Raw genomic sequence first — 21,882 nt, forward strand, 5'->3', positions numbered from 1 at the left:
GGACAATAACGGATAAGCTGCACATCTACTAGCACTATCAGCGAGGGTATAAAATGGAGGGAAATAAAATAAAAAGAAATCGAGAGGATAACACAGATTTAGAGGATAAAGTACTTCACAAGAAGTCGAAAAGGGATTCGACAAATGACAAAACCGCGGACAAATCACTACGTTCGATCATGCCCAAGGGTTATAAAATGATGGAAAATATGGGCTACAAGGAAGGGGAAACATTAGGTAAGGATAGATGTGCCATAAAAGAACCTATTAAGGTAGAAATTAGCACCAAGAAACAGGGCATTCGTGCAAAAAAGTCTGACTCATCAATGGTGAAGGATATGCAGATGAGTGAACAAGAATTCATAAAACGAGAAAGTGAAACAAAAAACAATAAACGATTAGAAAAAATATGGTATAGGATCCAAAAAGTTGCTTTTGAAATGATGGGTGATTCCGATTTATACAATACGGGCGAAGATCCGAGAGACTTCAACGTACTTTGGAGGTCTTACGTTATACAACTAAATAAAGAATTAACAAGAGGCGGCCCGAAGGATGCCAGTAACGATGATATGGAAACGAAAGAGGTCATAGTACCAACATCAGAGAAAGAGTTAGAGCCTTCGCCTGTCGTCAAAAGTGAAAAAATTGAACATACCTCCTCAGTAATAAATTGCGATGCTTCAATTATTGGCAGTCGTATCACAGAGGACACGGAACTCACCGAACTGAATGAATTGAGCATTGAAAAAAGAATAACAAAATTGAATATATTCTTGAGATCCGAGAAGTACTACTGTTTTTTTTGCGGAATCAAATATAAGGATGAAGGTGATCTTTACGAGCATTGCCCAGGTGTGAATGAAGAGGACCACAAATGAACTCTACTGGGATAATAATATCATGTTGCAGGCACAAAAAAATGAACAATTTTACTTTATATAATAACACATAATATAAACCAGGAGAGACGGGTAAAAGTCAGCTCGATTATTCTTTTGCTGATACAACTTTGAAGCCTTGCTCCAATAATGAAGTGACATCTTCATTTTTGTATGGTATATTATTCAAGACAAATGCAATATCATCCCATTGCTTTTGGGTCTCGCACTTTCTCAATCTTCCAACTAATTTCTCGTTCAATTGCTTTTGGTGTCGTTCCTTATCGATAAAGGTCAGCAAAAATTTGATAATTTTCTTGAAACTCTCTTTACCCAATAAATCATCTGACGATAAATTACTAAAGATATCGATAAATCCATTATAAATAGCGTTGTCCTTGGAAGCTAACTCGGTGAAAAACAATCTGCACATATCACTTATTCCTTGGTCTGGATTGTCTAAGCATTTGGCCATCTCTCCTAGTTGTCCTTTAACCTTAACCTGACCAGCTAAAATCAAGAATGTAACAGTCATTAAACATGTTCTTTGTACCATTAAATTTTCATCATGTAAACGACGATACAAGTAATCTGTGTTTTCGTCTACCAAGTTGTTGAAACATACTGCCATGTCACCTAATCCTAAGACAGCATTTGAACGAATAGTGGGATCGGGTGATTTTTCCATCACTGTGATTAACAGTGGTAGCCTCTTTTCACAGTATTTTGAGGATAAGCACATTAGTTTTTCTAAACATAAGGTCGCAGTTCTTTGTAGCATTGGATCACTAAACCTACTTGAATTAGAAACAACCTCTTCTACAATAGGGCAGAACTTCCCCAATATAGATTTTTCTCCAAATAGTAACTCATTCTCTTTTACAAATTGAATAGCGTCCGTAAAATCGTCCTCATTAGTACCTCCTATCATTTCTAGCTCTTTATCACCTCCGTTATCCTGTGTAGTGTTAGTTACATCAGCATCTTGGTTTTTTCCTTTACCGTTCCGAGTTTCTGCCTCGATCTTTCTTTTCTTAAATTCTGCCTCACACTTCTCCAGATAGACAAGTGTTTTAATCGCCACTTGTCCGACAATGAACAATAATTGACTGAGAGAAACAACTCTGGAGGATTGTTCTAACGACAAAATAGAGTCTTCCCCTTCTGGTTTACCAAAAGTCATCATAGTCTTTTCTCTAATCAGATCTGTGGCCAATATGTCAGGTTTAGAGGAGATCGTAAACAGTGCACTAAGCGCTTGTTCACACATAGGGTAGTATTCATTATCCCTAGTATAGTTGATAATCATGGAATACAACTTTTTCACTGCAACATCTTCAAGCTCTTGATTTATTGCCTTGGTGATAATAGTGCTTTTCTTTGGGACCATTCTCTCCAATGCTAAGCAAGAATATCGACAAAGGGTCAAATCTTTTATACCAACGCTGCCGAGTCCAATGTCTAACAGTGACTCTAATCCTTTTAATGCTATTTCGTTATCGGTTAACGACAACATTCCTAAAATAATAATAGAACCATGAATCTGTTCTTTGGAAAACCCTTTTTCGGAGTTACTCTTACCTGGTTCATTATTCACATTTGGTTCAATCTGCGTGCCGGTCTTCAACGCAGAATTGTAGATGGCCCAAAGAATATTAATTACATGTTGATCAATCATTTTCTGGTCATACATCATTCCTAATAATTGTTCTAAAGAGGCCAAATCTGCAATAGATGCTCCGATACTTAGATTAATCAAGTTTTTGGCGATATGTGCCGTCTTCTCCTGCATATTACAGCTATCTGGTGCCGTTAAAAATAGTTGCTTATAGCATTCTATTAAGTGTACTGATATACTCGTCCCTTCATCGTTTGTGCCCTTCATCCAAACCAAATGCAACATTTTCTTTATACCAAATTCACTCAATTCAATGTCAAACGCGTCTGCTAAAACTAAAAAGTCCATTGATTCTAAAACTTCATTTCTGTTCTTAGAAAACAACAAATTAGATATTAATTCGATACTCTTGTGTATGTCTTTGATAAAAGAAATAGCATCTTTGTAGTAAACAATCATTAATTTTATCTTCATGAGAACGCTAGTATTAGTTGTATTTGTACTCTCTACCTCATTTTCTATTCTAGAAAGTTCCGTGCCATTATTAAAAGAGCCCTCTAATTCCGTCCTACATTGATCCTCGTCCTGTTCTTCCTCTTCTTCAATCAGGGATCTTTCAATTGTGTCATCAAGAGTTTCTTGTGATTCGACTTTCTTTAAAGTGGAACTTAATTGTGACTCAGATACTTTAAGATATTCTTCCCATTCACTCAGCCTCAATTGGCTGCCGTGTATAGCTTTAAAGGGATGTTTTAACAGTAATTTCGACAATAGCTTTACCGAGTTTCTACGAACTAAAGAAGATCGGTCCTGTAAGGACCGTACTGCCAACGCGGTAAATTTAGCTTTGCTCTTGTTAAATTTCGAACTCAAATCGCAGATCTTTGAACATCCTTGTATTGCTTTCGTTCTAACGTAGGGATTTGAATCCTGGAATCTTTCTTCTAGTAATTCAATAAGTACGGCTATTTGTTGTTTATAATGTTCCATAGTTTGTGGATCTTGAGCCAATTCAGCCACAATATTCCCACACGCTTCGACAACGGAGCATCTCAATGTTATGGAACTGTTGTTAAGTAAGGTGATAACAAGATTCATCTGTCGAAGCATTATTCCCGGTGATAGTTCCGATAATTTTATTAAAAAATTTGATATTGCCTTTGGACCCGTAGTATCCTTTGCATTAAACACCCTTGTGCTAATTTCTTTCAAGATATCTTCTGTTAGTTGAGGGTAGTTGTAATCATCATTTAACAGTTTTAGTAGTTCTGCATTGAAAACCGACAAATGAAGAAAATAAGTTAAATTTGTCATCAATGAACTTTGTATACTTGAACTTTGACCATGATTTTTAACACACATAGCCAAAATCCTTTGAATAAACATCTTTATGGACGATACTTTTGCCAGAGGCTCAATTTCTAATAACACAAATAATGGTCTTGTAAACAAACCAATAAACAGATCTTTTTCGGGGGTTGTCTGAAATATTTTAGATAAATTAATCTCCAGTACCTTTATTATAGATTCAAGCAGATTTTCCATTTGATTACAATCTCTTTTAAATAGCTCAACGTTTGCACTATCGTTCTTACCATTTTTGACAGAACGATTTAAGTTAGTAGACTGCGATGAGACTTTATGTAATTCATCTTGTAAAAATGTCAATAGCACCTGAATAAGGTAGCCGTACTCTTCCAAATACCTTTTCCATTGCGGTATCAGTTCACTGATTTCAGTAAAGTTAACATTTGATGACAAATTAGCCTTAATATCTTTTGACAGATTCGATAGAGACGAACTTATTAAATAGCTTAATTGAGTTTGCAATTTCGGTTTTAAGTGTGGGAAGTCATGGCAAAGATCTATCAACGCTTCTAACGACTCTGGACTGGAATCTATTTGCTCAGGCGAAACGGCCAATTGATCTATGATGATATTCAATTCTCTGGATGGATCCTCCAAGTGAGGATATGATTCTCGATCTGTTGTCTGGAACTTGGTCAGATACTCGGACAGATTGAAGCCGGTCATTTTATAAAAGTGACACAGTTAGTTAGTATCCAGCAAAACAGAAATGATTGTGCTGCCTCTACTCCCTATACCTTTATTTTTTGTCAGTGACAGGTTTTTCTTTGTTTACTAAATGATCGCAAGATTTTCGCGATGCATTTAATTTTTTAGATTATAGGTACTAAAATTTATCCATAATGCGATCGACAAAAGCCCTTCGAGTTTGTTTACCACCAGCATAGACAAAAATATGCATGTAAAATCCCGAAGATATTTATGGTTCGAAAAAGAAAAATTTCAAAATTGTATGTTTTAATTTCTTGTGTAAATTACTTTCCAAGTATCGTATAATGTTTGATAACATTTTAGAGTCAAAAACATATATGCATACATTATTTACATAAACAGTAGATCCGTTTGAGTAATAAAGTATGTAACAGCTATGAGGCTAGAACCATGATTTATTTCCTGATACCTGGCCTTTTTCAAAAAAGGCTGGTAATAAGAAAATGAACACGTCGCCTAATGTTAATTTCCCAAACCAATAAGAAGGTAAAAAAGAGGCTCCTGTTATTGAATAGTAGATGCTTTAAATTCATCTTACAATATTCCAACTTTACTCTGACAAGTATAAAGTATAAAAAGTAATTGATTTCGCCCAGGATCGAACTGGGGACGTTCTGCGTGTTAAGCAGATGCCATAACCGACTAGACCACGAAACCAACTAATTACACCTGATGAAACCTATCGGATTTACTTAACAAAATATAAAAGGAATTTCAGATCCAAACTTAAACAGGTTCCTCTATTTTTACGTATCTTATTGTGGATAATGTTGGAATGAAATTCTAATATCATCTATTTAATATTATATTATAACATGCGGTGCAAGAGGATGGCATAAAAATTGAGAAACAGTCATCCAATCTGTTGGAATGAAATTCTAATATCATCTATTTAATAGTATATTATAATATGCGGTGCAAGAGGATGACATAAAGATTGAGAAACAGTCATCCAATCTAATGGAAGCTGAAATGCAAGGATTGATAATGTAATAGGATAATGAATGACAACATATAAAAAGAAAGAAGATAAAATAATAACACTATGTAGAACTATCGATTCCCTTTTGTGGATTCCTAGATCCTCGAGGAGAACTTCTAGTATATTCTATATACCTAATATTATAGCCTTTAGTAACAATGGAATCCCAACAATTATCTAATTATTCACCTAATTCTCAGATAATTAGAGGTAAAAAGAGGTAGTATCAATGAAGGTTAAATATGGATCTTCTCGTACTTATATAAGAGAGGTATAGAACACATGAAGATTGGTTCATTATTAGTTATGACCAATATAATAGTAATTCCGGTAGTTATCATACATTTAATGTGACGACTCATATTACTCATGTATATAAGACTACCATGTTGTAGCAATATGAATCAACTATCATCTATTGACTGGTGGTATTCATATTACTGATTACTGTTGGAATGAAATTCTAATATCATATATTTAGTTGTATATTATCATATGCGGTGTAAGAAAATGACATAAAGATTGAGTGACTGTCATCGAATTTAATGAAAGCTGAAAATGCAAGAATTGATAACGTAATAGGATAATGAATGACAACATATAAAACGAAAGGAAAAAAAATACTTTTATTTCATAGAAATATCGATTCCCTTTTGCGGATTCCTATATCCTCGAGGAATAAGTTATAGAAGATCTATAACTTATCGATAGCAGATAGATTTTGAGAAATAAAATGTTATGGCCTTTTCCATCAATAAAACACGATTAATTGCGTAGCGGCGAAAATTCCTCACCGAATTTGAGGTGCTTCTAAAGAAGTGAAGTCATCTCGAAAGGTGAAAAGGAAAGTCAGAAATAAAATGCAAAAGCGATATTATCTTATGTGAGCAAATGTCTAAATATCTAATCTATGAAAGGCAAAAGAATATGATTAACTATTTTAATTTTTTTTTTAAATTATGTTCTCTTCACTTCAAAGAATTTCGTAATTGTTATAATATGGGCGATAGTGAGGGTGAGGGTGATTTGGAAAAATAATCACGAAGAATATGGATTTCATTAGAGCTAAGAGAGATTTTGTCTTCATATTCCCTTGAGCTATCAATCATATTGTCACATGAAAAAAATGGTGGCGGAGTCGAATTATTCAAGGGAGAAAATTCCTGAGATGAGCATTCCCTGTCACTATTGATATCTTCTTGACGTACTAAATCCCCTTCCGCCTTTATAGTCGCTATAGATAGTCGAGAGCAAGAGCCTGATTCTACAGGTGCTTCATCTTTTTCTTTCATCAATGTGTCAGTAGAATTATTCCAAGTGGAGTAGATGAAGAAAGTATTATACTCATCATCGTATAACTGCGTTCTATTTACTGCGGCCCTTGTTTTAGCGCTCTTCCCCTCCTCGCTCAAATTGTCTTCAAACTCTTGTGTTTTTAAGCGTAAGGTCCTATCGTCGGTATTTAATGTGAATGTGTTATCTGCTATAGGATTCCTGCTAAAAGGTTCTGGTTTGGGATAATTTTTGAATTGTAAAATATCTGAGTCAGCCAGTGCTTTCCCAAGTCCGTGGTTGCTAAACTCCCAATAGTTAAAATCATGCAACGATAAGTCATATGAGCTATCTGATATGTCCTCATCAGTTTGTGAGCCCGGAGGCTCGAAGAAATAGTTGAAAGGCTCCATTTTACAGTCATTTGTTTCCGCTTGAGGAGTTTGGGGTGTATATTCTCTTTTACAGACCGCTTTTGTTTCAAACGATTGATAAAACTTGTGCTTTAGCGGTGAGTCGTTGAAGTAATCTGTATCTTTGATAAATTTTCTCGTAGGCTTTTTGAGACTTTCTTTATTTTTTGAGATAGTAACATCTGCATTGCTATCTCCTATTTTAGAAGGATTAAGATTGGAATTATATTTTGGTAATCTTGAAACCCCACGGTTTAGATTTATCACAGCCAAAGAGATCGATACTTCATAGTTTCTGTAGTCATTATTGTCATAAAATGACTTATTCTCGAAGCTATTTACATCATAACGACAACAGAATTGCAAATTCAGAAAGCAAGTAGTCTTCCTTTCCAAAAAGTCAGCATAAATCAAGTTTTTTGATACTAAATTTAATTTCAATGCGGATATATCAATGATAAATTTGAATTCGTCAATTTGAGAGGTAACAGACTTATTATAGTACGCGTCAATATAATGAATATCCGTCCAGTTATTTAAGGTAAATTTGATCTCTATTTTTTTCTCGAAATTCAAGTTGTTGACAAATATAAGTCCCCAAATTTGACAGCTACCAAAATTATTGCAACAAATATCCTCGTAGTTTACAGGGTCTGATAATTCTAGCGAATGTACTTTTATGTTTTGACCATTTAAGTATTTGAAGATCTTGTATTCCAACTCAGCAACATCCATATTATAGTCACTTTTGAATAGGCTCAAATTACTACTGACGAGTTTCCATTCTGCTATATCGAATTTATTATCTTCACCTAGGCAAAGAATGTCCTTCTCAATAAACAAGCTACGGTCATGCATAAACATTGCATTATCCTCTACGTCACTTTCGTTGTCGTATTCATCATCCTTATCGTCATATTCTAAATCACTGTAATCTAAAATATCCAAACTATAGGGATGATCTTCACCCTGAATGAGGGGAAAGGTTAGTGGAATGGCATTGTTATACAAATGTCTTGTGAGGTGCGAAGTAATCCGTCTAATTGACTTATTATCGGCTTTTTCTGATATTGAGATAGGCGCCAACTTTGTGTTGAACTTTTTCACTGTATATAAATGTGTAGCAAACCTTACCGATTTTCCTGATGATGAAGATGATGTCGATGAAGAAACAGATGTAGAGTCTTCTAATGGAGAAAATGAATTAGAGGGTGTCGAAGAAACAAAAGAAGAAATGGAGGTGGTTTTCGAGAGTTTTAAAGACGGTTTAAGCTTCTTACCATGGTTGAAAGGCATTTGTAAAAACAAAGAGTAAAATTATTGATCTTGTGACAAGCGTCGGAGAAACGAGCATAGAAGGTATTGAACAACCTTTATTTGTCAGATACTTCAGACTTAGCGGAATAATTTGATTAAGTCTTAAAGCGCTTACCCCAGACTTGGTGAATTAGAGCCCTTCAAATTCCACCGGCTTATCTCTGGATATAAACCAAATAAACGCGTAATAAAGAAGTCAAACTAATAGCAGTGAACTTCCAACGCTCAAACACAATAATTGACTAAAAAAGCCTATTACCAACCGCCTAGACCAGCTTTTAATTTTCTCCTCCTCTTCTTTGCTCCCAGGTTAAATTATCTGTTTGTTGTTATGCGGTGTGTGGCGTGTTTCCTTTTTGGGAAAAGTGATTACTTGCAGTTTCGCGAAATCTCGAAGAATTTTTTTCAATTTATTGAAAGTGCCATGAGTGCACAAGTTAACGTGATTATATGTTTAGTAAGAACAAACCAACAGTAATTCCTTGGTGAATTGAGGCCAGATAATGTCGTTTGATAGACCAGAAATATACAGCGCTCCTGTTTTACAAGGAGAATCGCCTAACGATGATGATAATACCGAAATCATAAAGTCCTTCAAGAATTTCATTTTGGAGTTCCGACTAGACTCGCAATTTATATACAGAGACCAGTTAAGGAACAATATTCTTGTAAAAAATTATTCTTTAACGGTTAATATGGAGCATTTGATCGGGTACAATGAAGACATATACAAAAAATTATCAGACGAACCTTCAGATATCATTCCATTATTCGAAACTGCGATCACGCAAGTGGCCAAAAGGATAAGTATTCTAAGCAGGGCTCAATCTGGTAATAACGATAACAAAGATACAGAGAGTATTAGCACGGACACTGATTCGCTTTTACTGAATTCTTTACCAACCTTCCAATTAATCTTAAACTCCAATGCAAACCAGATTCCATTGAGAGATTTGGATTCCGAACACGTCTCTAAGATTGTGCGTTTATCAGGTATAATAATATCCACTTCAGTTTTATCTTCCCGTGCCACGTACCTTTCTATAATGTGTAGAAATTGCAGACACACAACATCTATAACAATCAACAATTTTAATTCTATCACGGGCAATACTGTCAGTTTACCACGCTCTTGTTTATCTACGGCTGAGAGTGAATCTTCTATGGCTAATGAGTCGAATATTGGCGATGAATCGACCAAAAAAAACTGTGGTCCTGATCCATATATTATTATTCATGAATCTTCAAAGTTTATTGATCAGCAGTTCTTAAAATTACAGGAAATCCCGGAACTGGTTCCAGTAGGTGAGATGCCTAGGAACTTGACAATGACTTGTGACCGATACCTAACAAACAAGGTCATTCCAGGTACGAGGGTCACTATAGTGGGTATATATTCCATCTATAATTCCAAGAACGGTGCTGGCTCCGGAAGAAGCGGAGGTGGTAATGGGGGGAGCGGTGTTGCTATCAGAACACCTTATATTAAAATATTGGGTATTCAATCCGACGTAGAAACTTCCTCTATCTGGAATTCTGTAACCATGTTTACCGAGGAAGAAGAAGAAGAATTTCTGCAGCTAAGTAGAAACCCAAAGCTTTACGAAATTTTGACCAACTCTATTGCCCCTTCTATTTTTGGCAATGAGGATATAAAAAAAGCGATTGTATGTTTATTGATGGGTGGTTCCAAGAAGATACTACCCGATGGCATGAGGTTAAGAGGTGATATCAACGTTCTATTATTAGGTGATCCAGGTACCGCTAAATCTCAATTATTGAAATTTGTCGAGAAAGTATCACCAATTGCTGTATATACATCTGGTAAGGGATCTTCTGCAGCTGGGTTGACTGCCAGTGTACAAAGAGATCCGATGACGAGAGAATTTTATCTGGAAGGTGGTGCTATGGTTCTTGCCGATGGTGGTGTTGTTTGCATTGATGAATTCGATAAAATGAGAGATGAAGATAGAGTGGCCATCCATGAAGCTATGGAGCAGCAAACAATCTCCATCGCGAAAGCCGGTATCACTACAGTGCTAAATTCTAGAACTAGTGTTTTAGCGGCAGCTAATCCAATATATGGCCGGTATGATGATTTGAAGTCTCCTGGTGACAACATTGATTTTCAAACTACTATTTTATCCCGTTTCGATATGATTTTTATTGTCAAGGACGACCATAATGAAGAACGTGATATTTCCATTGCTAATCACGTTATTAACATTCATACAGGGAACGCGAATGCTATTCAAAACCAACAAGAGGAAAATGGTAGTGAAATTAGTATTGAAAAGATGAAACGTTACATCACGTATTGCAGATTGAAATGTGCACCAAGACTTTCACCGCAGGCCGCTGAAAAACTATCCTCGAATTTCGTCACTATAAGGAAGCAGCTATTAATCAATGAATTAGAATCAACCGAAAGGTCATCTATTCCAATTACCATTCGTCAATTGGAAGCTATTATTAGAATAACGGAATCGTTAGCTAAATTGGAACTAAGTCCTATCGCACAGGAAAGGCATGTTGACGAAGCTATTAGATTGTTTCAAGCTTCCACAATGGATGCTGCCTCTCAGGATCCAATTGGTGGCTTAAATCAAGCAAGCGGAACGTCGTTGTCAGAAATCCGTCGTTTTGAGCAAGAACTAAAAAGAAGATTACCTATTGGCTGGTCTACTTCTTACCAAACTTTAAGAAGAGAATTTGTAGATACACATAGATTTTCCCAATTGGCATTGGATAAGGCCTTGTATGCATTAGAGAAGCATGAAACAATTCAATTGAGACATCAGGGACAAAATATTTACAGAAGTGGGGTATGATAACAATGAAATCGCCCCTCAAGCTTTTTCTGCTTGTTTGCATGTAATAAATCTGAAAATTTTCCTGGCTACTTTATTATCATATTTTAAATATTTCTACATAAGTTCTGGAAGCAAAGTTGTATTTTTTGAGGTTTTACCTGCATCTCATATTCTTTTTGTAACGCAGCTATAAACGTATACATCGGATACTATCTATCAGGATATTTTAAACCTTTTTGCAAAACAGAGAAAAAGCAAAGATATGAGAAGTTAAAAGTACTGGCCAATTTACAAATTTGAGGGAAGGTTTTTTAAAATACATAGGCTCTTCACTCGAAGTGACCTTATAGGACCGACTTGTTTTACTACAGTACTTATGGCGGGTAATGAATACTTTCAAATGAAAAATATCTAACCTGAAAGGCATGACAAGAGCATCATTACTTTAACATCATCACGTTTAGCGGCAAGTGTCACACGCTTACGCCACCTTTGACAGTTGATTAGAGGAGTGTTATAACACCAGTCTATTATGTCGTATGTTTGATCTTAAACTTTTTTGCACGCCATAATTTGGAGTGAACTTCATTTTATACTAACTTTAAAAGTCATTGAGTTATATCTTTCCAGTTCACAGTTAATTGACCGTCCGAAGCATGAGCTCTCTAGAGCAGAATTAGAGGAACTAGAAGAATTCGAATTCAAGCATGGCCCAATGTCCTTGATAAATGATGCTATGATGACGAAAACACCTGTGATAATCTCATTAAGAAATAATCATAAAATAATAGCGAGAGTAAAAGCCTTCGACAGGCATTGCAACATGGTTTTAGAAAATGTGAAGGAACTTTGGACAGAGAAGAAGGGCAAAAATTTGATTAATCGTGAAAGATTCATAAGTAAATTATTTTTAAGAGGCGATTCAGTTATCGTTGTGTTAAAGACCCCTGTTGAGTAAAAAGTATGACAAGAAGCCTTTATTAAATAGGAGAGCAAATCATCGTACGAAATTTTCCAGTGCAAACAGAAAGACGTTTTTTTGGAAGTAGGGCCAATTAATACTGGCCCGGTTTTTAGCTCTAACGAGAGTACTGTATTCAAGAAAGCGGATAAAGCATTATACATCACGTTTAACTAAAGAGCATTTTTAGTACGTAGATTTTTGTGTAAAATATAGAATAAATATCAATATTATTAAAATCATTTGAAGTTCTTCAACGGGTCGACTTTACCGCTCTTTGGCTTACTAACTTTTCCCTTTCTATGTGGATGGCGCCTCTTAGGATTGTGGAAAGGAATGAATTTAACCTTGGTTCCATTTCCTCTGGCTGATTCAGGAAGCAAGTAATCTGGAACACGCTTCAAATGCTGCTGCACCCTTGCTGGATGTAATTCTTTGTCATGCCTTAAACTTTGTAACTCTTTTGGATTCTCTTCAAAATGTCTTTTCAACTTCTCACTCGCCAATAATTCCTGCTTCAATTCTTTCACCCTAGCTTCCCTAATGGCAACTTGAGTCACAGCACGGAAACCGTCTTCCATCCTGTAACGGAACGCCTCGACCTGCTTTTGATCAAATTTATAGGGCTGCAATTCTAATCCTAGTTTGCTCTGTTGTTTGATAATTCGTGAAAGAATCTTTTCGTCTTTCTTTGCCGTTTGTAACATTGATGGCTTATGCTTACCAAATTCTTTCAATGGGACCACGAATGAAATTGCCGTACCAGTTTTACCGCCACGAGCAGTTCTACCTACTCTATGCACGTAGGATTTTGCCGTCGTGGGCAAATCAAAATTCAGAACACATGCAACATTTTTGAAATCAACACCACGAGAAACACCATATTCCTTATCTTTCTTCACTTGGACCTTCTTCTTCTTACTCGATTTCTTATCGTTTTCAGGCTCAGCTTCCACTTTTTCCTCTTCCTGGTTGTCGATATTATGTCCTTCTTCTATGCCATCATCCTCCTCTTTTATGTACTCAGTATCATCTGTAGCAATCAATAGTTGGTAAACGTTCTTATTGAATTGGTCAACAATATGTTGCCTCGAATTAACGGGTAGCTCGCTGTTTAATATACAAGACTTGATACCAAATTGCTCCATGACTAGCTTGAGCCTATATCCTCTGTCAATGTTATTAACAAATATTAATGTTTTACCCTTGATTAAGTTAAGCTTAAAAATGACGTAGCATAATAGAAATTTGTCAAATTCGCTAACTTTAACGTAATACTGGAGTAATTTGTTTTGGTTCTTATTTATTTCTTCGTCATTAAACTTGAGAATAGCTGGAGAGCGACAAAATTTTTGTTTCAAAGCCTGTATATCGTCATTCAAGGTTGCACTCATCAAAAATGTCTGTAAATTTTTTTTCAATGGTAAGTACTCACCAATTTTGTTCAAATCATCTTGATAACCAAATGTTAACACCAAATCCACTTCATCAACTACTAAAAATTTCAATTCGCTCAAAGAAATAGAATCAATCCTTGTTTGAAGCAGGTCTAATAGCTTACCGGGCGTACCAACTATGATTTCTGGCTGATCCATAAGTAGAGTATTCAAAACTGAGTCAGACATATCGGATGATATGTTCAGAGTTCTTATATCTTTTGAACAATATAAGACTAGTTTTTCTAAAACATTATATACTTGTTGAGCCAGTTCTCTTGTTGGAACAAGTATAATACCTAATGTACCATTTTCTTCTCCGTTATCAACTGTTTTTTTATATTCTAATATAGTTTCAATTACAGGAACTAAGTATGCCAAAGTTTTCCCAGAACCTGTAGCAGCCTTTGCTATAATATCTCTCTTCTGCTGTAGGGCCAAAGGAATAGAATGTGATTGAATCAATGTCGGGTTTTGAAACCCTATATTCTTTATAGCTTGTAATAAACGAGAGTCGAGATGAAATGATTCGAATGTTGTAGAATCGTCTATGTAAGCGCCTTCCACAGACTTTTTCTCACTGCTCATTTTTTTGATCTTATGTTATAGTTTGAGCCTAGCCTATCTCTTTTGCGATGTGGATTGAAGATCGTCTATAACCATTAATCAAAACAAAAGTCTCTTATACAATGAAAAATTAGATGAGTCGAAACGAGATGAGATGAGATGGGATGAGCTTGAAGTGTTATTCCCATGTTCGTGAAAAAAAATTTTTAAATTTTAATCTTCAGGTTTCATTACGTAAAGAGTGATTAGAGTAAAGAATGGCTCTTCAACGATGAATGCTCGCTCACGGAGGTTATCTTCACCCCTATTTTAATTTTCTAGTTAGGTTTAGTTGGGTATTATTTCTATAAATTACTATACTTAGTATGCATAGCTAAACCTAACATAGCGGTGTGACTAAATTACCACCAATATTTAGGAGACTTTCCACTCTACCTTTCAATGGATTTGAATTACATTCTAAAATTTTCATATTGTTGAAATCAACCTTAGCAGTGTTTTTACCTATAGTAATGACTCCATTTATAGTGTCCTCTTTATTGCTTGCATATTCATCTTTGTTGAGAAATAAAGTAAAACAGTCACCAAATTGTTCTTTAAATAACCTTGAGATTTGTTTCACTCTCGCAACTTCGTCATCAATCTTGTCTCGTGCATAAGGCTGTACATTGTTATGATCGTGATCATCACAAGAATGACTCGAAAGCTTTATACTGGCGGGAGCTGAATCCACATTCATAAGTATTGCGATAATGGAGTCAGCTACGGTGTCATTTATTAAATCTTGAGTCCATTCCACAACGGCAAGAGTATTAAAAATAGTTAGTTTAATATCCCCCATTATCTGTAGAACCAGTTTACCAGAATTAGTTTGATCCTTTGCCCCCTCTTGCTTAACCTTTGGTTCTTGATTTGTTACCTTATCATCATCTTGTAGAACCTCAGCCTCACCAAACATTTGTAAAATATGCCAATAAATAAGCTCCTTTTTACAATTTACACGGACTGATTGGCGCTCTCTTAATATTGTGGTAGAAAGATCAGGATGGTGTTCTCTTAAATCGGACAAAGAGAGGAAATCTAATTCGAAATTTTTGTCATCTGAAACCAGAATTCCAGAAACGACTATGTCTTTATGTTCCTCTACATCAGCTAGATCTTTTCTTGTTTGAGAATCCAAGTCGCCCTCTTTTTCTTCTTTTATAGGTTCAATTTTAGCAGCAATTTCTTCCTTTACCTCTACACTCTCTTCTTTATATATTTCGTTGACAATATTTCCCACAGCTTTTGCAACCTTGACGCCTTGAAATTCAAGATCCACTTCAACACAGTTTCTAGGATTAAAAACATGAACTTCATTTTCTGTTCCCTTTAAAGACGCAAAATTAGATAATAAAGCAGACTTTAATCGACCCATGGGATTGGCCTCACCATGAACAAGGATGATATTTGGCGCACTGATCTTTTCGATAAATTCTAGATTTTCCTGGAAATCAACGTGTGCAGCAAAGGAGATTTCCTCAACCTGACAACGTCTTGGAATGGTTACTTCAGGATTATTTATAGAAGGTATTGTATCCGGTTCAAGCATAATAAATTTCGCCATTGTTCCTTCGATGGAGTAACCTGTGATCAGTACTAGGTTTTTATCTTCAGGGCACCACCTTTCAAGTAAATCTCTTGACAGCCCACTTTGCAGCATGCCTGGTGACGCCAACATTACACTGGGACCAAAATCTTGGAAATCCTCCAAGTTTCTTAGGTAAGATATATTTTTGAATATGAACGGATTAGTCTGGGAGTCTCTAAATTTCTTTCTAATGTCATCATTCATCATATTTACATAGGTTTGAAAGACGCTCATACATTTTTTTGCCAAATTTGATGCATAAAATATTGGAACTTGTCCACCACCAAGTTCATCAGCATGTTGAGACCAATACTCATCCAGTATAAGCATAATTTCTTGAGCTCTCCCTAAAGCGAAAACTGGTAGTAGAACACGGCCTCCTCGAATTACTGTGGAGTGGATTAGTTGGGTCAGCTTTCTTTCTCTATTTAAACGAGGCTCATGAGTGGCGGTACCAAAGGTAGATTCTACAATTAACACGTTAGATGAAAGTGGAGGTACTTCAGCAGAATTCAAGTGACGATCGACTTCTCTCGAATAATCACCCGTAAATAACACTCTCAGGCCAGCAATCTCTATTTGAAACATTGCTGCGCCTAATACATGGCCTGCATGGAATGCCGTAAATTTGATACCATTGACGTCCACAGTAGAATGATAGTCCACCGTTTCGATTTTATCGAAGGAGTCAACCAAATCCTCATCTGAAAATAGGCCCTCGTCTTTAGCCCCCATGGAAGAGGATGAAGAACCTATACTGGTAACTCTTACAAAATCTCGCAGCAGCCATCTGTAAATGGCTTTGGTTGGATGTGTCATAAAAACTCTACCTTGAAAGTTAGTCCGTTGCATCACATACGGAAGTGAAGCTGCATGGTCCAAATGAAAATGCGAAATCAATAGGATATCGATTTTGGAAAGATCAAATTCATCGTAAAAAGGTAATGAAGCTAACCCTTGATATGCCGGATGAATTCCTGCATCGAGCATTACCGTCTTACCCTTATATTGTAATATATGGCATGATCGTCCAACTTCGTTACTTCCTCCCAATGAAAAAAATTTGAATGTTGTTGTATTTGTTCGTTCCATATACGTATTTTATTATTGTTGTCTTATATTGTTACTTCGTATTTCCTCAGTAGGTAACCTTCAATTGATAAATAATGAAACTTTTGTCCTAGGACTTGTAAATTTATTGAAAAGAAGGGTGAAGGAAATAAACGCTTATACTCATAAGCATTTTGAACCTGTTACATGTGATCTCAATATGTACTGTACTGAGCTATAGAAGTTGTCAAAGATGGCTAGTTTTTTAAGAATTTCGGCCACGAGAAACTACTTACCCGTATTCACTCCGCAAACACAGCCCACGAAGCTCTTTACAGAGGACATATACAGGAAAGAAAGAGTTTTATTTAATTTCGAAATAATACAAATCAAGGGAAAGATTAGCCCGTAAGTTAGGGCTTATGATATACACTTGTAAGTTAAAAGAAAAATCTAGCTGTTTAAAAAAAAAAAAAAAGAAAAATGAATTTATATATACTAGTATATTAATGTAGTATCATGTTAAGAAACCGTAATCATCATTGATCGTCCAAAAGTCCTCTACTGGACCAGATTTCATCATATTATCCCAGTTGGAGCGCTTTTTCCTGATGCCTGTATTAGCTACTGTAGGAATAACATTGTCAAAATGCAAGTTTGCGCCAGCGTTTGTTTCCACTTGTGTTTTGGGTCTATTCTTTTCTGTTTCGTCAAGATTGTATCGCACACCTTCCTGGTTGGACATCATGAACAAATTTCTGTTATATGAAGGGTCATTCTGCGCCTGTTGAAAATTATTTGTAGCTACACTGTTTTCGGAACACATCTCAGACGGTTGTTGTTGTTGTTGTTGTTGTTGATTGTCCATGGACAGAGATGATGGGTCTTGGCTCTGGGAGAATACTGTTTGCAGGATGGACTTGCTATTTAGAGCATCTAGAACGGAGTTATTGGTCCAAGTCGAAATATTGTTGATCATGTCGTGAGCACCATTGCTGAAAAGTATATCACCCGAAGAAGAACCATTTCGAGCTTGTTTGACGCTGACGGGAATTGAATTACTGGTAAATGAAGCTGGTATCGAGGAAATGATATTATCGCTGTAATCTGTTCTTATGGGTGATGTATTGAAATTCGGCTCTTCAACGTGTCTTAATTGCTTATTTTCATTTGAAGGGTTAGAGAATATTGCAGATTGTAAAGGATTATTGTTGATTATACTACTGTTTAATTGATTCGTGAAATTATTTTCGGAGTATCTTTGTGGTGAAGTAATATGTTGCTGTTGCTGCTCTCTTTGTAGTTGCGGTTGTTGTGGCGGCAGTGGTTGTGACGCATGCTGTTGTGATAGCATATTGGAAGTTTGAGGGTATGGAGTTGGGGTTTGCGTCAACGTTATTGGGATCGGATCTGAATGCGAAGATGCAGTAGATATACTAGAAGATTTCGAGGGGCTTCTATTGGTCATGGTATCAGTATTTAGGGACGACAGGTACGCTTGTAGATTGTGCTGAGCTAATTGCTGTTGTAAGAAAGCCTGCTGTTGAAATACTTGCCAATCAAACTCCGTTTGATTAGTTGGTTTCTTGACAATGTATTGATCTTGAATAGATCTTTCGGGATCAGTTTCCATCGCTACATTGTTATTACGAACATACTGGCTGTCATTTCTATTATCACAGCTGTTGTTATTAGCATTTCTACTATTACTTTTATTATTATTATTGTGATCGTTATTGTGGTTGCTGTTGCTGTTTTTGTTCATACTATTGTTATCATTGCTTACATTGATTTTCAAGTTTTTTTCATGGGAAGAAGGAAACGATAATGTTGATGATGATGATGACGAAGATGATGATGATGAGGACGATGTTGTATAAGACATTGAAGAATTGGAAATATGCGACTTGTCATCCATTTTGGTCAATAAATGAGCTAAACTTTTGGGTACAGAGGTTTTTTCTAAGACTCCTTGCTTCTTCTTGAATTTTTCTTGTTCAGCCAAATCCACTTGTGAATTTTCCACAAAACCGGCATGCTCTTCAGCTTGTCCTTTACCAAATATTCTAGCCACAGCAGGTGGCATACCGCCATTATGAGAGATATTTCTATCGCCCGAGTTGGATCGATTAGCTGCAGCTGCGGGGCTAGAATCATTAAGGGTGTCAGCAGAGGAAATAGCTTTATTAGCCTTATCATTAATGTTCTTTGGTTCACTGGACCTGTTAACACTACTAGCCATAAAAATTAATTCAGAAGAATCTGGACCGCATCTTTCAATCAAATTACCTACCGTAGCATTCATTAGTTGGTCGAAGGTGTCTCTAAAGGTTCTTGCAAAATTAGATCTTTCTGTCATAACATACAAGCAAACGGAGCAAGCTCTCAAATCGTCCATTGTCGAAAAGAGACTTGCACTGATTAGAGGTCTAGTATGCTTCGAAGCATCGCCCAGTTTTTTCCTCCTTTGATCATCAAAATTCCTCGCCAACCACATACAGTAAATCAAAGTTACGCCAGCTACGAAAACCGTATGCACTGCTGGTGTAGAATGACCATTAAGCGTTTTTTGGTGGAATATCTTGTATAGTTGACAAATTTGGCCCGCAGCAGCTTGACATTCTCTAAATAGCCTATCCTCCGGGGCGAAAAATTCCAAATACGGCTGGATCAGCAATCGCACTGATCTATAGTAATAAAGTTTTAGAGTTTCGTTCTCAAAATTTTTCACATCAAGAGTGGAATAGCTCTTTCTCCAGACTTCCAAATCTTCAAAAAATTTTCGCACTAGCGGTAATTGATCAATGGATTGCTTTACCGATCTGGAATCATTTTTCAGTAGCTGCAAAGTTTCTACAAATTGAGATTCGATTCTTCGCAGTTTTAAAGATTGATTTATGAATTGCACACCGTGGTCATTGGTTGATGGTGCCGCTGTACGCACACCTTTTGTATAAAAGGAGTCGTTATTGAAAAGAGGTAAATTTATCTCTGACTCTTTGATTGTGTACGGTTTTCCCACAGCAACACAAATCATCCTTTCTAAAAGGTACACACACCAAAATAGTCGCAGTTTCTTATTTGCAAATGGGTCATTGGGATACCATTGATTTAGGTGAAGTTTCTTCTTAGATATACCCATGACATCCTTAATGATGTCATATAGTATCAGAGAATCCCTATCGGTCCTAATGATGTAAAGGACCAGCAACGTCAACAGCTCTATTTGCTGAACATAATTCAAATGTAAGCCACACTTAGTGATGTGGCGGATAGCAGTGGAGAAATATCGGTGAGGTGGGAAACCCTTATATTTGCCTGTAGTCATCAACAAGTAGGCGCTGATGCTGAAAACAAGCCACATCCTGCCGGATAGGAAATGGAATTCTATTTCAGAGTACGAATGGGAATTCGACGGTGGTGCTGTGGAAGATGAGGAGGGAGAAGATGGTGGAATAAGAATCTTATTGTGGAGGTAATGGTCATAAAATGTATAGATCTCTTGTTCGTCTAAGATAGGATACTTGAACTGTAGTCTTGTGAAAAAGGTGTCCAAGAAGGAACGTGACAATTTTTCATTCAGTTCAAAAATGGGGTCATACATCAAAAACTCCTTTTTCAAATTGTATTTAGCAAAAATACATTTGGTAAAATCCAACGTCTCTAGAGGGTCATTCAAAAGGCTTGCCGATTGGCAGATAGCATGATTGTTGTTTATGTTGTTTGTGCTGGCTGATGTATCGTTTGTGGCCGAATTCACATTGCCGCCATTATTATTTGTGTTCTCCAGTGATTTGTTCGCAGGAGATGGCAGCGGCAGAATGACCATATTGCTACTGTTCGGTCTAGAGTAGTCGGAAGCGTTATTACCAAACAAATGAGAAACCTTCTTGTACTGTGATAATTCGTACTTGTACTGATTGCATTCCGGTGGTAAATCCAGCAAAGTTTCCAAGCTTTTTAGTTTTTTCTCCAAGAAAATCGTATACTGATCTTTATCTTGCCTCATTTGATTTGGATTGGAAGTTCTAACGGGCTTTATCGTTTTCCTGAACTCATTCGCATCGCCAGTATCAACATTATTGTTACTAGCGGAAATAGGTTTTATTATAGTAATATCATTCAGAGAAGTGGCAGCGCCAGCGCCAATACTGCTATCTTGCAGCTCACGTTTTATTGTAGGATAAGGTGAAGGAGTTACAGTGCCAGCTGTAGGGGTATTGCTAGTGGTGTTATTATTCGAAGTGGAGGAAGAATACTTAGATGGCTGCACGCACTTGATTCCTGCTTTCAAACAGGCGGTACAACTGGGTAATTTATGGTCACACCGTTGCTTTCTTCTTCTACAAAGAAGGCAAGATCTAGAGCGGCCCTTTTTGTCTTGCAACAAGACGTCTGTTCTATTACCGGCCAGCTCCAGTTCCCTTTTCAACTGTTGTATTTTCTCCTGGCTAACATTCTTCCTTGGACGGCCCATTATTAGATATGTATATTATTAGTAGTTAGCCCGAAGATTGTGAGTACGTGAAATACACTTGTCTTTATTAAAGAGGGGAAGATGGTGGGGAATAAGTTATACTACTGTTACGTGTAAAAAAAAAAATATTCATGGAACGACCGATCTAAAGAAGCATATATAATGACTAAAAAAAGTAAAATGGCTAGGAACCCAAGAAAGACATTAAAAAAATGCAAAAAGAAGAAAAAAAACTATGTTCGCTAACAAAGATTGGCGTATAAGCACCACACGATGTGATCCAGGTCTCAACGTGCAGTGTGCAGGAGCAGGAACTATTCAATGTATTGTTGTTCCAGGGTTTTGTTCGTGACCCACGTCTTGGCCGACGGTACCCGCAGCTGAAA

General features: G+C 36.5%; 8 protein-coding genes and 1 non-coding gene across 9 annotated transcripts; 3 read left to right on the forward strand and 6 right to left on the reverse strand.

The window, feature by feature from the left end:
* Positions 1-53: 53 nt before the first annotated feature.
* Positions 54-881, forward strand: CMG1 (Cmg1p; the record flags this gene model as incomplete). The annotated part of the gene is made up of 1 exon (XM_033912128.1): positions 54-881. One exon carries the CDS (start codon positions 54-56, stop codon positions 879-881), a length of 828 nt encoding a protein of 275 aa, XP_033768019.1.
* A 109-nt stretch (positions 882-990) lies between these two features.
* Positions 991-4,533, reverse strand: YCS4 (condensin subunit YCS4; the record flags this gene model as incomplete). The annotated part of the gene is made up of 1 exon (XM_033912129.1): positions 991-4,533. One exon carries the CDS (start codon positions 4,531-4,533, stop codon positions 991-993), a length of 3,543 nt encoding a protein of 1,180 aa, XP_033768020.1.
* Positions 4,534-5,161: 628 nt separating this feature from the next.
* SPAR_Ltrna11V lies at positions 5,162-5,235 on the reverse strand. The gene has a single exon. It is a non-coding gene; the product is annotated as a tRNA-Val (tRNA).
* A 1,317-nt stretch (positions 5,236-6,552) lies between these two features.
* On the reverse strand, positions 6,553-8,541 carry PIG1 (protein phosphatase regulator PIG1; the record flags this gene model as incomplete). Its single annotated transcript, XM_033912130.1, has 1 exon — positions 6,553-8,541. The coding sequence occupies one exon, from the start codon at positions 8,539-8,541 to the stop codon at positions 6,553-6,555; it is 1,989 nt and encodes a 662-aa protein (XP_033768021.1).
* A 524-nt stretch (positions 8,542-9,065) lies between these two features.
* On the forward strand, positions 9,066-11,393 carry MCM5 (MCM DNA helicase complex subunit MCM5; the record flags this gene model as incomplete). The annotated part of the gene is made up of 1 exon (XM_033912131.1): positions 9,066-11,393. The coding sequence occupies one exon, from the start codon at positions 9,066-9,068 to the stop codon at positions 11,391-11,393; it is 2,328 nt and encodes a 775-aa protein (XP_033768022.1).
* A 514-nt stretch (positions 11,394-11,907) lies between these two features.
* SMD2 (mRNA splicing protein SMD2) lies at positions 11,908-12,333 on the forward strand (the record flags this gene model as incomplete). The annotated part of the gene is made up of 2 exons (XM_033912132.1): positions 11,908-11,912; positions 12,006-12,333. 2 exons carry the CDS (start codon positions 11,908-11,910, stop codon positions 12,331-12,333), a joined length of 333 nt encoding a protein of 110 aa, XP_033768023.1.
* Positions 12,334-12,575: 242 nt separating this feature from the next.
* Positions 12,576-14,360, reverse strand: DBP9 (ATP-dependent DNA/RNA helicase; the record flags this gene model as incomplete). Its single annotated transcript, XM_033912133.1, has 1 exon — positions 12,576-14,360. The coding sequence occupies one exon, from the start codon at positions 14,358-14,360 to the stop codon at positions 12,576-12,578; it is 1,785 nt and encodes a 594-aa protein (XP_033768024.1).
* Positions 14,361-14,718: 358 nt separating this feature from the next.
* YSH1 (cleavage polyadenylation factor subunit YSH1) lies at positions 14,719-17,061 on the reverse strand (the record flags this gene model as incomplete). The annotated part of the gene is made up of 1 exon (XM_033912134.1): positions 14,719-17,061. One exon carries the CDS (start codon positions 17,059-17,061, stop codon positions 14,719-14,721), a length of 2,343 nt encoding a protein of 780 aa, XP_033768025.1.
* A 475-nt stretch (positions 17,062-17,536) lies between these two features.
* On the reverse strand, positions 17,537-21,496 carry SPAR_L03020 (uncharacterized protein; the record flags this gene model as incomplete). The annotated part of the gene is made up of 1 exon (XM_033912135.1): positions 17,537-21,496. The coding sequence occupies one exon, from the start codon at positions 21,494-21,496 to the stop codon at positions 17,537-17,539; it is 3,960 nt and encodes a 1,319-aa protein (XP_033768026.1).
* Positions 21,497-21,882: the final 386 nt, after the last annotated feature.

The sequence above is a fragment of the Saccharomyces paradoxus genome (genome assembly GCF_002079055.1).
Source record: "Saccharomyces paradoxus strain CBS432 chromosome XII sequence".
In the NCBI taxonomy this organism is placed as follows: domain Eukaryota; kingdom Fungi; phylum Ascomycota; class Saccharomycetes; order Saccharomycetales; family Saccharomycetaceae; genus Saccharomyces; species Saccharomyces paradoxus.